General features: G+C 37.2%; 2 protein-coding genes across 3 annotated transcripts in view; both read right to left on the bottom strand.

Moving 5' to 3' along the window:
* The window catches only part of LOC127946191 (sickle tail protein homolog), a 135,732-nt gene extending 126,806 nt beyond the window's left edge, over positions 1-8,926 (bottom strand). The window contains exon 1 of one of the 2 annotated variants that reach the window (XM_052542567.1): positions 8,710-8,926. In XM_052542567.1, the coding sequence (XP_052398527.1) occupies positions 8,710-8,782 (73 nt within the window). In that variant the 5' untranslated portion in view covers positions 8,783-8,926. The remainder of the gene's footprint in view (positions 1-8,709) is intronic. The other variant, XM_052542579.1, reaches the window with a different exon arrangement.
* A 1,782-nt stretch (positions 8,927-10,708) lies between these two features.
* Positions 10,709-12,799, bottom strand: LOC127946199 (OTU domain-containing protein 1-like). The gene has a single exon (XM_052542603.1). The coding sequence runs from the start codon at positions 12,510-12,512 to the stop codon at positions 11,202-11,204; it is 1,311 nt and encodes a 436-aa protein (XP_052398563.1). The 5' UTR covers positions 12,513-12,799; the 3' UTR covers positions 10,709-11,201.
* Between the last annotated feature and the right edge of the window lie 1,506 nt (positions 12,800-14,305).

Below are 14,305 nucleotides of genomic sequence, written 5' to 3'. Positions count from 1 at the left end.
GGTCCACACCCGAGAGTGACTGCTGTATTCACACCTGCCCAAAAGATTAGCACCAAGAGGGAGAAACTAACTTGAGTTCGATTCAATCGAACAAAATATCATGAAAGCACTTTATCTTGACTAATTGTGACTTTTCTACTCATAATTGCGACTTTGTATTAAAATTGTAACTTAAAATGACTATTTTGTAAAATATAACTTTTTTGTATCTAACAATGTTAATTTATATTTTGCAATTGCAGCTTTGTTTCTTATAATTGAACTATATTTCACAATATCAAAACATTTATCTGATTTTGTGCATTTCCCTGTAAGGTCTACAAGATCATCATCTACTAGAAATTGTTTTGTTCCTTTTCGACATTCTGCCTTTGGGTTATCATCTTTCTCAGTGAAAGCTATTATTCACTGGAACACTCTATCAGAAGACATAAGTATGTGCACATCTACTGACATGTTTAAATTAAAACTAAAATCTAATTTAAAAACAACTCAAATCTGTAAATACTGATGCAGTTGTGGCTAAACTGAATGTTCTTTTTTGGCTCTGATGGGATATGTTTAAGTATTACTGTATTGTATGTGTTTGTTGTTTTGTTCTTATGTTTATCCGTGATTATGAATACCTTCCAAGGGACCGCAGATGAAAACTAGACATTGGCTAAATTTGATACAATGCATGAAATGGAAACCTTAATGTTAAAATTGTCACTTTATATCTTGAAAATGCAACTTTATTTTCAAATTGTGGCTTGGTTTTTCTTCTCATAATTGGTACTACATATCTAGAAAATGGTAACCTTATGTCACAATGTGACTATATTTCATAACTCCCTTTATATTTTTTTAAGAGATAAAGAAATTGGCTTCCAGAGTCCCTTGTCATATAAGCCAGAATATAATTAGGGCTGGGTTTTACTTAAGTAGCCACCTAAAAAGCACTTAGAGTAGCAGTGTAACCCTAGCAGTGATACACAATAAGCTACAAACACACTTAATGCCTTAATGGTGAATGCCTGCTTTTTGGAACAGTCATTTAAGACAGTAATTATACAGAAATACTTTGATGACACACTTTCCTCTGGCATTTCAGAATGACGGGTCCACTGGTTAGTCAAGTTATCCCATCTAATAGTGCAAATCCACATTCATTTTTCAATGCGCATGGTTGAGTTTATTGTAATTATGTAAATGTGTTTCCATCGTAGTGTATGCAAATTATTTCTTATCGGACAAAAAGTTTATCCAACTCAGTTGTGCGTAAACGTTTTGTATGTGCATTTTTAGTATTAATGTGCATCTTGGCATTTCCATCCAGCATTTTTTTTTATGCGATAATCCAAAATGTGCATAAAAATGGATGGACACATAGCTACTGATTTGTGCATTTGTTCAGCACATTGGTCTCAATCTGTGTGTGTGTGTGTATGAGCATGTGCTTATTTACACTCCCCTCAAGCTTCAGTTTTATAAAAATGTTTATTGTGTCGTTAATGCTGTAGAATTGGAAGGACATTTCTGTGGTCGGAGAAGTAAAACTAAACTTCTCACTGTGACTGTGTCTTGGTATGTCAGCAAAAAAGGAGGGAGAAACAGAAGCCTCTCACTCACCTCTTCACTTAAAGGGGTAATCGGATGCCCATTTGATATAAGTTTATATGATTCTTTAGGGTCTTAATGAAAAGTCTATAACATATGTTGGTTCCAATTTTTTCAATGGTAGTGTAAAAAAACAAATTTTTACCCTGTCAAAATGAGCTCTGTTTTTAGCAAGCCAATTTAGTCCATGTTGCTTTAAATGCTAATGAGCTCTGCTGACCACGCCCCTCTCTTCTGGGGTGATGAGCGGTACTGTTTACTTTAGCCGTGAAACTTGCATACTAGCACATATTAGGAAAGGTGATTTGCAAAGATTCATAACCCTTATGCTCAATTCTTCTGTAGATGAACATGAAACATAGACGACTTTCAGCAGATGGGGGATAAGCTCTTTTCAAAACGATAGTAACGTTAATCCTATGCATCTTCAGTGGCTCATATGTCGGGAGTAAATGACGACTGCTATGTTCATTATTACATCCAACAGCAAAACACCTCAGTCGCTTAATCTGAGACATTCTTGTCTTCCCCTGCACCAAAGTTGATACAAGGGCGGGTCTAAGGTAAGCCGGCCTTCCCAATCAACTATCGTGGGAGGGGCCTGTGCAGAACTACGTCATTCTGCCAGGAATCTCAGGACAGCCTGATTTAAGAAAGGGGATTTTAAAATAGGGATTTAAAAAATAAAAAATAAAACACTAGGTGGATTTTTATCATTACAGAATGGATGGTTACACACACTTCCAAAACACATTTATGTTCAAACAACAACAAAAGAGAATTTTGCATCCGATGACCCCTGTACAGTGTGATTCATACCATCCTGACCAGAAGAATGAGAAAAGAGAAACAGAAATGAACTGCCTAAAATCCTGAGACAATGCTCAAGATTTGCATAAAGGTAGAAGGCTGCTGTGCTGGTGTTTTTTTAGATGGCGAAACTTAAGGGCTCTTGCAAGCAAAGCAGTAAATCCGCACAAAAACAGCTGCTAGTGTTGTCTGGGGAAATACCATTCTTTCACACAGAGGAAATCCTTCTGTTCTTCACATATAAAACAGCAAGAAGCTTTTCTGGGCTCTTTCTTTCTTTTTCCCTTGTTGTCCCTTGTTGTTAAAGGAACGTTTCACCAAAAATAAAACAACAGTCAATGATTACACAGCGTCATGTCCCTCCAAATCCAAATTACTTTTTCTTCTGTGGAACGCAAAATTTTTTTTTTAACAGTGTTCATGTTTCTTTTATCCAATGAAAAAATATGGTGACCAAGGGAAATCAAGCTTCTAAAATGATGAAAAAATAATAATAATAAATAAACATATAAGTATCATAAATGGTTCATGTACTATAGGTTAAATTCCTCATTCTGGTATTCAATCTTTTCTTGGCAACTAACTCAAATAAAAGAAGTTTAAGTTGAATTTTTTTTATAATTCAATGCTAAATAGAAATATTCAATAATAATAATAATAATAATAATAATAATAATAATACGAAAATTATACAAAAAAAGTTTAACTAAAATTAAAATTAAAACTGAAAATACAAAAATAAAAATAAAATCTAATTAAGGATATATTTTTCTTTATTTATATATCAAATATTATTATTATTATTATGATTATTATTATTATTATTATTATTATTATTATTTTATCCTCTTTGATGGCCCATGGTAACTTTTTTTTTTTTTAAATGAGCAGCATAAGCATTCTTCGAAACTTTTTTTTTCTTTTTTTACAGAATAAGGAAAGTCATGCAGATGTGAGTAAATTGTGACCAAACTATACTTTTCAATGTACTAGACTTCTCTTCCATTTTCATCTCCTCCCTTTTCTTCCCTTTTTTGCTTGTCCTTTCCCTCCTCTTTTCATGTTTCTTCCTGATTCCTCTGCTCTCCACATCTGTCCTCCCATTCCCTCCGTCTCATTAACACCAACATGATATACAGGCACAATCTTAGCAACTTATCAAAGCAAAAACACACTTCATAAAATATTGCCACTCTACATAATTTAGAAGCTGCCAAGAAGGCAAAAAACCTACAAACCTACAAGAAACATTAATGGAAAACAAGAAGCAAGAAGAAAAAAAAACCCTGATAATTTTGAATAACAGTAATTTTGTGGTTGTTCTTTTGGAGATCTGGTTTCGTGTGATAGGTGGAGGTCATGTGTGAAAGGTGAAAGGTTAGATTTAGTCTGTGGGTCGGTTTATCCCATTGGGGGTGATATTGACATAACAAGTGTCTGGATTCTCAAAGAGAACATAGTGTCCTCCAAACACACACTCTGGAGGCTTATCTCCATGAATAAGTGGATAATGTTTGTGCCCATGCTGTGAAAGTGTTTCTAACATGCAAAATCAGACACCACTCTCAGACGGGTTTATCACCTCCAACACACTTATATAAACACACATTCCACTATCATTTTATTTTCAGACTCTGTTCTACACTTTTGGCCTATCAAAGTCTTTATGTCTTATATTGTTCATGTATTTTTTGTTATTTTTTCCTCACTTTTTCTTATAATGCAGGGCTGTCAGACATTTTCAACCTAATACCTTTAGCCAGCCTGTCAACTCCAGGGATCCACTTATAAGCATTTTATTTTATTTTATATATATATATATATATATATATATATATATATATCCCATGTGTTACTTTAAAAGATTTTATAATTATTTTTTAGGTCCCACTTCAATACAATATTCTAGCAGTATCAAGCAAAAATGAAAATGTGGGGTTGTTTTATTTAAATAAATTAACTATAAATTAATGTAAAATTATATTAAATAATGAAATAAATTACCTTCATAGACAACCAGCTGTAAACCCTTGCTTGTAATGTATGTATAGGAGGGATGTGGAAAAGTGTCATCTTAGGTTGCCATCTGTATTACACTGTAGCAACTTTCGCAAAGTCCCCACTGTGAGCAAAACTATAAAGTGAGAAGACTTGTTAAAATGAATAAAGTTGCTGTATGCACTCTTTACTCTGCGATCGCTGGGACTATTGAACGCCCCCGACCCAAAGTTTCATAGTGAACTCAATGTGATATATTAGCTGTCCTCGAGAACAGAGATAGAGAGAGGGAGGGAGGATGAGAAGATATGGAAGGTGGGTGTTTAGACAGTGAGACGGCAGGTTAGGAATTCTCTCCTCTCTTCCCATTAGGAGAAACCAGATACCGTTAAGTACCGTAGCTTCATCAGCATCTAAATATGGGTGGCTTCCCACAGTTTCACTCTGTTGTGTGTAAGTCCAGAACTTTCGGAGTTGCTGTCATGCCTACAGTAATCCAACTAGCAACCCAACTTTATTGCTCAGATGTTATTCTTTCAAAGCTCATGCAGCTGTCAGTTGCCTATCATCTAGTGTTGTTATCTGTTGTTTGATATACTTTAATATACTATTATACATATATTTCTATTTGTATTTCTTATGCATGCATGCTTGGGTGTATATATATATATATTCTCTACAGTTTTGAATGTTGCTTTATTAGCCCTGTTTCCCTTGATATTTCCATTGCTTTTTCTGCCTTTTCTCTCAATCCCTCATTCTGTGCTAATCAGCACTTTTGTTTGACATGCATTGACTATAGCAAAGAATGCACGCACACTCTCAAACACACACACACACACACACACACACACACACACACATGTGCTGAGCTAACGCCACTCGGATGGATTTGTCTTGTCTTGCAGTTCTCCACTGTGTCAGCTCTAACGTGGTGTGTCAATTGCCCTGTCACCATGGAGATTCAACATTTCCTGCCCTGTCATCCAGTGATGTGAGTCTGTACCTGAGCTTGCATTTCTCTCCTTCACACACATGCAGCCATGCATTCCTCTAAGACCTCTCCCTCTCTGTGTATAAGGTTTAACTGATGAGCCAGAAAATTAAACCCAGTCCTCGAGTATTTCGAGTCCAGAGTCACTTCAAAGCCTCGCTGAGGGGAGCATCATATGGCCATGCGTGACATCTGCATCCAATTAGAGCTTTACATGAACAGGATCCTCAAACCCTCCAGCGTATCTGTCACGACCAATCAGCCAATCGCAAACCTTCTCCTTAAAAAACAGGGTGAAAAAGCAACCGTCTTTGAAGAGTTGACTGACGTCAACCGTCTTTGATTTCTTATAAATCACTCTTTTCTAGCTAATTAAAGATGTTATGAATGATTCATCTTCTTTAACCAATCATCATATGTGTTAAAAGACTTGGTAAAGTGCTATGTTATTGGAATAACAGGGAATAAGTCTCACATACTCTCCATTTCACACCCTGTCATTGATCGCAGGCGAAGAGATGCAACGGTCCCACTTTATATTAGGTGGCCTTAACTACTATGTACTTACATAAAAAAAATAAGAACAATGTACTTATTGTGTTCATATTGTATTGTAAAAGACTTTTGCTGCTATTGAGGTGGGATAGGGGTAAGGTTAGGGAGAGGGTTGGAGGTATGGGTAAGTTTAAGGGTGGGTTAAGGTGTAAAGTATGGGTCAACAGTGTAATTATAAATGTTATTACAGAAATTAAATACAGATGTAATTACATGTAGGTTTTTTTTAATGTAAGTACAATGTAAAAACATGTATGTACACAATAAGTACATTGTACTAAATTATTAATTAAAATGTAAGTATATAGTAGTTAAGGCCACTTAATATAAAGTGGGTCCGATGCAACAATTCTCAGAAAAGGAGTGAGACTCAGGACAGTTTTGTGTTAGACATCCCAGCCCATGTCCAGACAACTAAATCCTCAAAATTTTCCAGATTAAGCAATACTCTCTGAGTGTGCATAACCAGCCATGACAAGTAGAAACCTGAGTAAGATGCAATGATGTAAAACATTTATCGCAGTTTCTCTTAAAGCTTTGGCTTTAGTATACTGAACCAAACAAGGTATTTCTGGTAAAATAAGTTAGTTTTGTGCTGTTTGAACTCACTAAGTTTATTCAAACAGGTCTGTCACATTATGCACATTTCTTCACTAATGCACTTTTTTGCAGTATAAGTAGTGTGTATCATATGTTCACACTGATGAGGTAGTACTATACTTGGTAGACAATTTTCGAACTTAAAGTTGAGATGAATCTGAAGTAGCAATTTTGGACCCACTTTATATTAAGTGGCCTTAACTACTATGTAGTTACATTTTAATTATTAATTTGGTACAATGCACTTATTGTGTACATACATGTTTTTACATTGTACTTATATTTGAAAAATATCTGCACATAATTACATCTGTAATTAGAATTGAGGACTGGAATTGAGAAGCACAGTAGTAGATTGTTCGAGTACAATTAATACATAATTTAAGACACAACTTAAGTTTAAAGTTGTTTTCAGCATCTTAAAGGCTCACTACCTTCAATGACCCACTTCCTCTTCTATCTGAGCAGTGCTGCAGCACTGAGAAACACTTCCTGTCCTTAAGATTGTGTGTCAGTGGAAGCAATCCAAACAGTGAAACCTTACGACACTTTGGATTTCACTAAAGAGAGCTTGCCGTCCTCCAGTAGTCTTGAATAATCTGCTACTTCTCAGATGAGTGGGTGTAGGGATTTTTTCTCTGGTTTGCACTCAGAGAGAAAGTGAAAGAGAGAGAATGAGCAAGAACTTTTCATATTACAGCTCTCAGGCTGTTACATTGCTCTTTTTATATCTTTTTCCTCTACCTTCACTCTCTCGAAAGTCCAGGAGGCACTGAATTGTAGTGTGCAGGACTCATCAAAACCATTCAAAATCATTTCACATGTTCTGATTAGAAATAGCCATGAAGCGAATAACAGACAGAGCACAGTGAGAGGGTTCTTCCGTTCTTCCAAGATTCTTTAGGTCACTAAGGGAGAGTCTGAATTTATGAAATGCCCTCGGTTCCTGACGTTTTTACACGCAAGATCATAAATTAGATGTCTAAATCTACATTTCTTTCCAGAAACATGTTCAAAGTAATGTTTGAAAGGAATGTTCTCAAAATCCCCAAGGAATGAAAGGAATAATGAAATAATAATTTGGAACTTATTTAATGGGATCAAATAGGAATTTGCTAATAATCTGGGTATAAAACTTAAGTTTATCCAATAGGATTTTATTCGATTCTTTGAGGATCTTTTAAAATTGGTTCCAAATTATAAGAGGAATCCCATTTGTTAGACTTGTATTACTTTAGCCATGACATTTAACTGGGATTGTTTCTTTCCGCTATAATGTCATAGACAAATGCCTTTTATTAGAGCAGAAATTGCAAAGTTCATAAGGTTTTAAAGGTTATGAGACCATGATGACATATGAAAAAGCTGTTCTTGTTCAAGTTTTCTGACAAGCTTCATTCAGCAGAAAGCCACTGCTGTAACTGAAAGCGTACACCAGCAAAGATCAAAATCAGTAGGGAACAGTGGGGTAAGACTTGTCAGTGGGTAAGTTGTGTCACCATCTTAATTAACTACAAACAAGCCAAAAATTGTAAAAAAGTATACTTTTTTAAAAAATATTTTTTAAATAATTAAGTATTTTAGTTGTTGGTGGGGTAAAGTGTTGTGTCCATGGTAAGATGTTATCTTGGCTGATTTATGAAAATGCAAACAGCCATGACAAAATGTGGTAAAATAAGGCTTTGTAATGGAACTTTGAAATATTAATATTTTTATTGTAAATTATCATATTGTTTTACTGAAAATTATTTACAAAATTCCCCAGTGTTTCCTTTGACATGACACAGTTTACCCCTTGTGTGGGGCAAGCTGTGCCACTGGACATCTTTTGTAAAAATAAAGCATAATTGTATTGGCCTTTATATTTTTAATTTCATAACACGGCATTCTACAACTAATAATATCGAATTTCTTTTTGCCTCGAGACCAATTTAAGTAAAAAATAAATAAAAAGTGGCACAGCTTACCCCACTCTCCTCTAAACTTCAAACTCTTAAGGTGTGCGTCAAAACCAAGTGTGCTGCCTATACCTAGACGGTTTTTTTGGGCATCGAACGTGCAAACACTCTAAACACGTATATGATGCAGTCTAACTAGGCAGCATACTAGCTTTTGAGGCACAGCCGGAGGGACCAGAAACTCCGAAATCTTACTGTTAATTCTCGGGCTGGCTTTGCGCTCGCTGGTAGAAGGAAGATCCGCGAACTGGACCCGGTGTCCGGACATCTTCTGCAGCTCTCCAGTCTGCTCGACCCTGGTCAGAAAACCGCAAAACTTTCGCTTATTTCCCGCTTCCGTCTGGCTGAAAACACATGGAGCTCTGAGTCGGTATATATGAGCTATGGATGTATGACCAAAGGACACAAACTCCTTCAAGAGAGAGAGAGAGAGGGAGGGTGAGAGAGAAAGCTCAGGGGTTTTCAGCCCAAAAAGTAAATAAATAAATAAGAAAGGAACTTAAAAGTCCACATGACTGCAGAATTACGTCATTCCAATTTAAAACAAATTGTTCTGTAAGAGAGATTTTGCGGTGTAATCTTATTTTTTGCATATTTTGCCACACATTTAAAACAATGTTTCATTAACATAATCAAGCTATTATAATTGTAAATTATATAAGCAATAACCATGGAAGTAACTGGCAAAAACGTCATTAGTGTTTGACCTTTTGCAGTTTAGATGAAGAATGGGCAAACTGACCAATTGGTTAGCTCGTTAATGTTTATTAGACTCCCAAACGACATATAAAATTATTGAAAATAGTGGTTTGATCAGTTGGACTTACTGGTAATTATACACTATCATATGATGAAAACATGCTCCATCTCACACATACACAGTGTCATGTGTCATAACTCGAGGTTAATTCATATCTCCTGTCGCATGATCCAAACGATGCGCTGTGTTCTGCATAAAAAGCTGCATGATTTCTGAGGCTCTACTCTATTACAGAGCGCCCTGGTGTATACTACCATCTAGTGTCTGACACAGAAACTAGCACAAAATCTCTAAATAGCTATAGATAATCTCAGAAATTGCTTATGATATATATATATATATATATATATATATATATATATATATATATATATATATATATATATATACACACACACACACACACACACACACACACACACACACACACACATATATATATAACTAAAATAACTGGTGGAAAAGTGAGAAATAACCCTGAAATTGTCTTTAAAAAAAGTGAGAAAAAGAAAGAATGAAAAAAGGAAAACAAGTGAAACTCTTAATAAACAATTAATAAATAATACTTTGACCCTTTGGATCAATAGTGAAGCTGCATGCCCACTTACAATTAATGATAATAATAAAAAAAGGACTCTATATATAAAAGAAAGCATAAATATTTACAGATTCTTGCACATGCCACAAAACACAGAAGTCACCTTCTTCTAAATAAACCTCCTGGAACTATTTAGCAGAATAACTAAATGTACTAAAGAGTTATGTTACTTTGTAATATTTGGACATGACCATTTACTTTATGAAGTGCAGGACACGAGGCAACATTATGATTTGAGCTCAATTGTATAATAAGGCCTCTTATTCAAGGAAAGAACTTTGAAGACCCCCATCTCCCCCTTAGAGTAGCCACTAGATAGCCACACTGAGGTCAGTCTTCAGAGTAGTCTATGAGAACATATGCTCAAGACTAACATGAGATCACTTTCTCCTTTCATTCCTACACATTTATGTCATTGTTTTCACACAATCTAGGTGCCAGGTCTGTAAAAGTTAACATTTATGTAATGTATGTAATCTATTACCCTTTTTGTTCTGAGAATAAATAATATTTTACAGGAATAAAGTCTCTAACAGATTTTACAACCAGATGTCCAACCTTCCAGTATATATTGGGATACAAATGGGTGTTCATATCATTATGATGTTATTAAAGGTTAATAAAATAATCACCCTCATGTTAAATACCTGTATGAAATATAGTGTTGGGTCTGAGGCCACCTTGTTGAAGTTGGGATGTGTATCCGAAATTCATTCATAATTGCAGTCCGTGTCCACATTTTTGTAATTTTCATTAAGTTTGATTTAAGTATATTTATTCTAAATATTGTTGTTGTAAACCTGTATGACTAAACCTTACCAAAACTAAAATAAAACTGCTTCAAAAGAATTTTATTCAAAAACACCAGTTGCAAAAAAAGATTTCAGGCACTTGAACATTAAAGAGCCATCAGTTCAGAATATATAACGCAACAGTGAACTAAAAAGAAAACACGTTCACACATAACCATTAAAAGAACTACTAGAAAAGTTTGTATTAGTGCGACATTCCATTCAGTTCTGCGGAACAGATTACAAAACTATAAACAAGAAAAAAAAAATTGGGTATTGTCAAACAAGGCTTAAAATTATGACAAATCTAAGAAACATTTGCACAGATCCAAACAGTCCTTATTTTACATATCGCACCACAAATCATCTTGTGCACGGCACTTCAACACATTTATAGAAAAAAATTAAGACACGCAAGGATAGAAATGTAATAAATTAAGGCAATATTTATTCGCTTGAGGAATCAAAGTGCAATCCATTTGGAAACATTAGAATGAGTTACAGTATTCCCAGGTGCATTCTGGGACTGAGTCGGTTTTCAGTGCAGGCCGTTCTGCTCAATGTACATTTTGGAAAGCGACGCTGCCATGGACTTGGCCAGCTCCTCGTCCCTTTTGCGCTGTACCTGGGTGTGACGGCACCAGTCATCATACTCCGGGTTTGGCTGGATGCTGTCCAGCAGCACGTCATAATGACCGTTACTGAGCCAGCTCAACCATACAGCCGGTTTAGACAAGTCCTCTTCACCCAGGTAGTGCACCATGGTGGATACTGTTGGGCTTTCTACACTACCCCCAGTGGTCAAGTAGATATTCACATTCAGCATCTGACTCATGGCCAACAGCTCCGGATAGCCAGCCCATGCGCCGTCCTGCGCCGCATTGATCAGAAACTCCCCGACGTCGCCTTCGATTATGGGGTTGAACTCCTCCAGGTGGTCGGCGATGTGGTGCATGGTTTGCTCTCTCAGCTCCTTGTGCATCGACTGGTCTCCATAAGCCGCCTTGGAAACAGCCCGGTACAGGCAGTTCCCATCTGGGATGATGTGGAAGCGGTATTTCTGCCTTTCGTGGAGGTATTTGTTCTGTTTCTCCACTTCGGCCAAGTAACGGGTAACCTTGTTATCAACGTTGCTTTTGTTGGGTGTCGCAGTGGGCTCCTGAAGGATGTGCAGCTCGAAGACTGGATTATCATCTTCAACACTTTCCTGTCTTTCTGGGTCTTTAAGACCTTCATATGAATCCGATGAGGGGTTTTGTACAGTTCCTAGAGTTCTGGAGGGTGTGGCATCACTTTGCAAACACGGCTCGAGTCTCCTATCACAAACTCTGTATCTGTCATTACCAAAAAAACCATCGTAGTGAATTGAATCTTTGTCACTTATCTCATCTTGGTCATCCCCTAAAACGTCTCTTCTGGAATCGGAATCTAAATCTAAGACAGAATCAGAGTGTTTATGATCATCTCCGTTGACTGCGTAAGAAACTCGGTTGTAGCGCGTCTCCAGATGTCTACGGTTTGTGCGCGGCTCTTTCACGATGTGAACGGGCACGGATCTCTCCACACCATCCGGTCGCGTGATGATAATCTCCGCGGTAGAAGTGTAGAAAACCGGCCTCATCGAGGTGGCCTCATAACATGAAAAAGCAGGCATGTTCGCGTCAGTCTGTTCCCCTCGAGACAAATATTCCGTGTGTGCGTCTGTTGCGCTTCCGTTAACGGCGTTTCCGACCACCTCCAAAGAGCTGGAACTTGTCGCCGTTACGTTATTGGCGACACTGGTGAGAGTCACGGAAACTTTTCGAGAGGAGCCGGGGTAGTGTGTTAACGCGCTGCTGTACAAGTGCATTTTCAGCGTCCTCCCTTTATACAATACGCCTCAGGCCTCGTTGTTACCAAATGATGACAACACAGTCCAAAAATACTCTCTGTCATCAACAGCAATGAATGCGTTTCCATGCATCCTCGTTTCCCGCTGCCACAGAGTTTTCTTGCGTCAGCCCCAAAGCAACCCTAATTTTAGCCCGAGCACTGGTAACCGGACCCCCCCAGCTCGCGGGAATGCGAAAGATGTAATGTGTCACTGGGACTCTCGGCGTTTTTCTCGTTTCTGTCCGTGTTTACGCTAGCACGCGCGTCTGGGCGGCGTCGCCAGATTGGAATGCGTGCAGCTTGCCAAGAGGCCGCGCGTTCACATACAGCTCTGCGGACCACACTGCTTCTCCACAGCGAGGAAGTCCCGCCTCACACAAAACTTTATTGGTCCTGCTTTATCAAGAAGTGTTGTCTATAAATCGCCTTATACACATTAAAGACTTTTCTAGGAAATTTACGTCAGGTCGATGCGACATCAAACCAAAGTTTCAATCCAATAAGTTTCTTCTTTTTTTCATAGAAAATACGCAAATGATTTGCTCGTTGTTGCCTTCTTTTGTTTTCCCTTATATGGATTTAAACTCCCATTTGACACTAGGAGTTTTAGACAGTGAACGTTTTGCTACATACAAATAATCCACTGATCCCAGAGTTCCTGAACATTCTGACTCATGACCTCATCCCTCATGACATCATATTCTGCAAGGAGTCTCAGCAACCTTTTACTGCACCTGTTTGAGTTAGTCATTTCATAGTTTATTGGTGGTTCATCAATCTATCTATCTATCTATCTATCTATCTATCTATCTATCTATCTATCTATCTATCTATCTGTCTGTCTATCTAAAGATGATTACATACAAAGAAAATTATGTCACTGGGCAGATGACGATCAAATGAAAGGTCAGTTGAAATGACTTGAGTTTTAAATAGCTTCCATACATAATTTTTATGTGTTCTCGGTTTCACCATACTGACACGTCTTCATAAACTAAACTGGAAGTGGATATGGCTCATTGTGCTTGTGTTACTGAAAGGGAAAATATCTAATGTCCTTCTTATACCTTTTAATATAGATCCCTATATACACTGCCTATTTTCTAGTGCAAATGAACTAAATAACAGGGGTTGCGTGTTTCTTTATTTATTTCACTTATTATCAAAATATATCGAATTTCTATTTTAACTGAAAAATGAAGACACTACCAATTTTACCGGTTTTTACCAATGGGTGGCAGCCAAAGGATTCAACAACGCCTTTGTGTAAAGCGTCTGCAGCTGCGCGATGTAACACCAGGGGGCGCGATTGATCCCTGTTTATCGGATAACAGCAACACGCCTATTTTGACTGCGATAAGTGTTACACAATGTAAGTGAGCTGTCTCAGGCTTGTGAGAAATCGTGAATCATCACGTTTTCTCATATCCATGCAGAGTCGATCAACATAAAGACCTCGTCGGGTTTTTATTACTTCCTAAGATTTTTTTGTTATATCCGATTGTTGTAGTTATTGTTTAGGCGTACTCGTGTCAGAATAGCCTGCTCTTATCATCAGCTGTAAATTGAGAATTAAGGCCAGCCAGACGAATGACGCATGCACGCCTCGCTTGGAAAAGTCAACGACCTGACCTATATCCACACTCCAAATACAGCTTTCTAAAGCCTTTACCACCATGTGTTTCAGTGTTTTGACAAGCATATCACGTTTGGCTTTAAAGGTCTGTGTCTGAATCATATGTTTTGACACACATCTAATAACGTGGGTAC

This window comes from Carassius gibelio, chromosome A24, assembly GCF_023724105.1.
Source record: "Carassius gibelio isolate Cgi1373 ecotype wild population from Czech Republic chromosome A24, carGib1.2-hapl.c, whole genome shotgun sequence".
In the NCBI taxonomy this organism is placed as follows: Eukaryota; Metazoa; Chordata; class Actinopteri; order Cypriniformes; family Cyprinidae; genus Carassius; species Carassius gibelio.
This window is presented reverse-complemented; position numbering and strand designations above follow the sequence as displayed.

Coding starts and splice junctions, on each gene's coding strand:
- LOC127946199 (XM_052542603.1), bottom strand. CDS start 12,512: ATGCACTTGTACAGCAGCGCGTTAACACACTACCCCGGCTCCTCTCGA.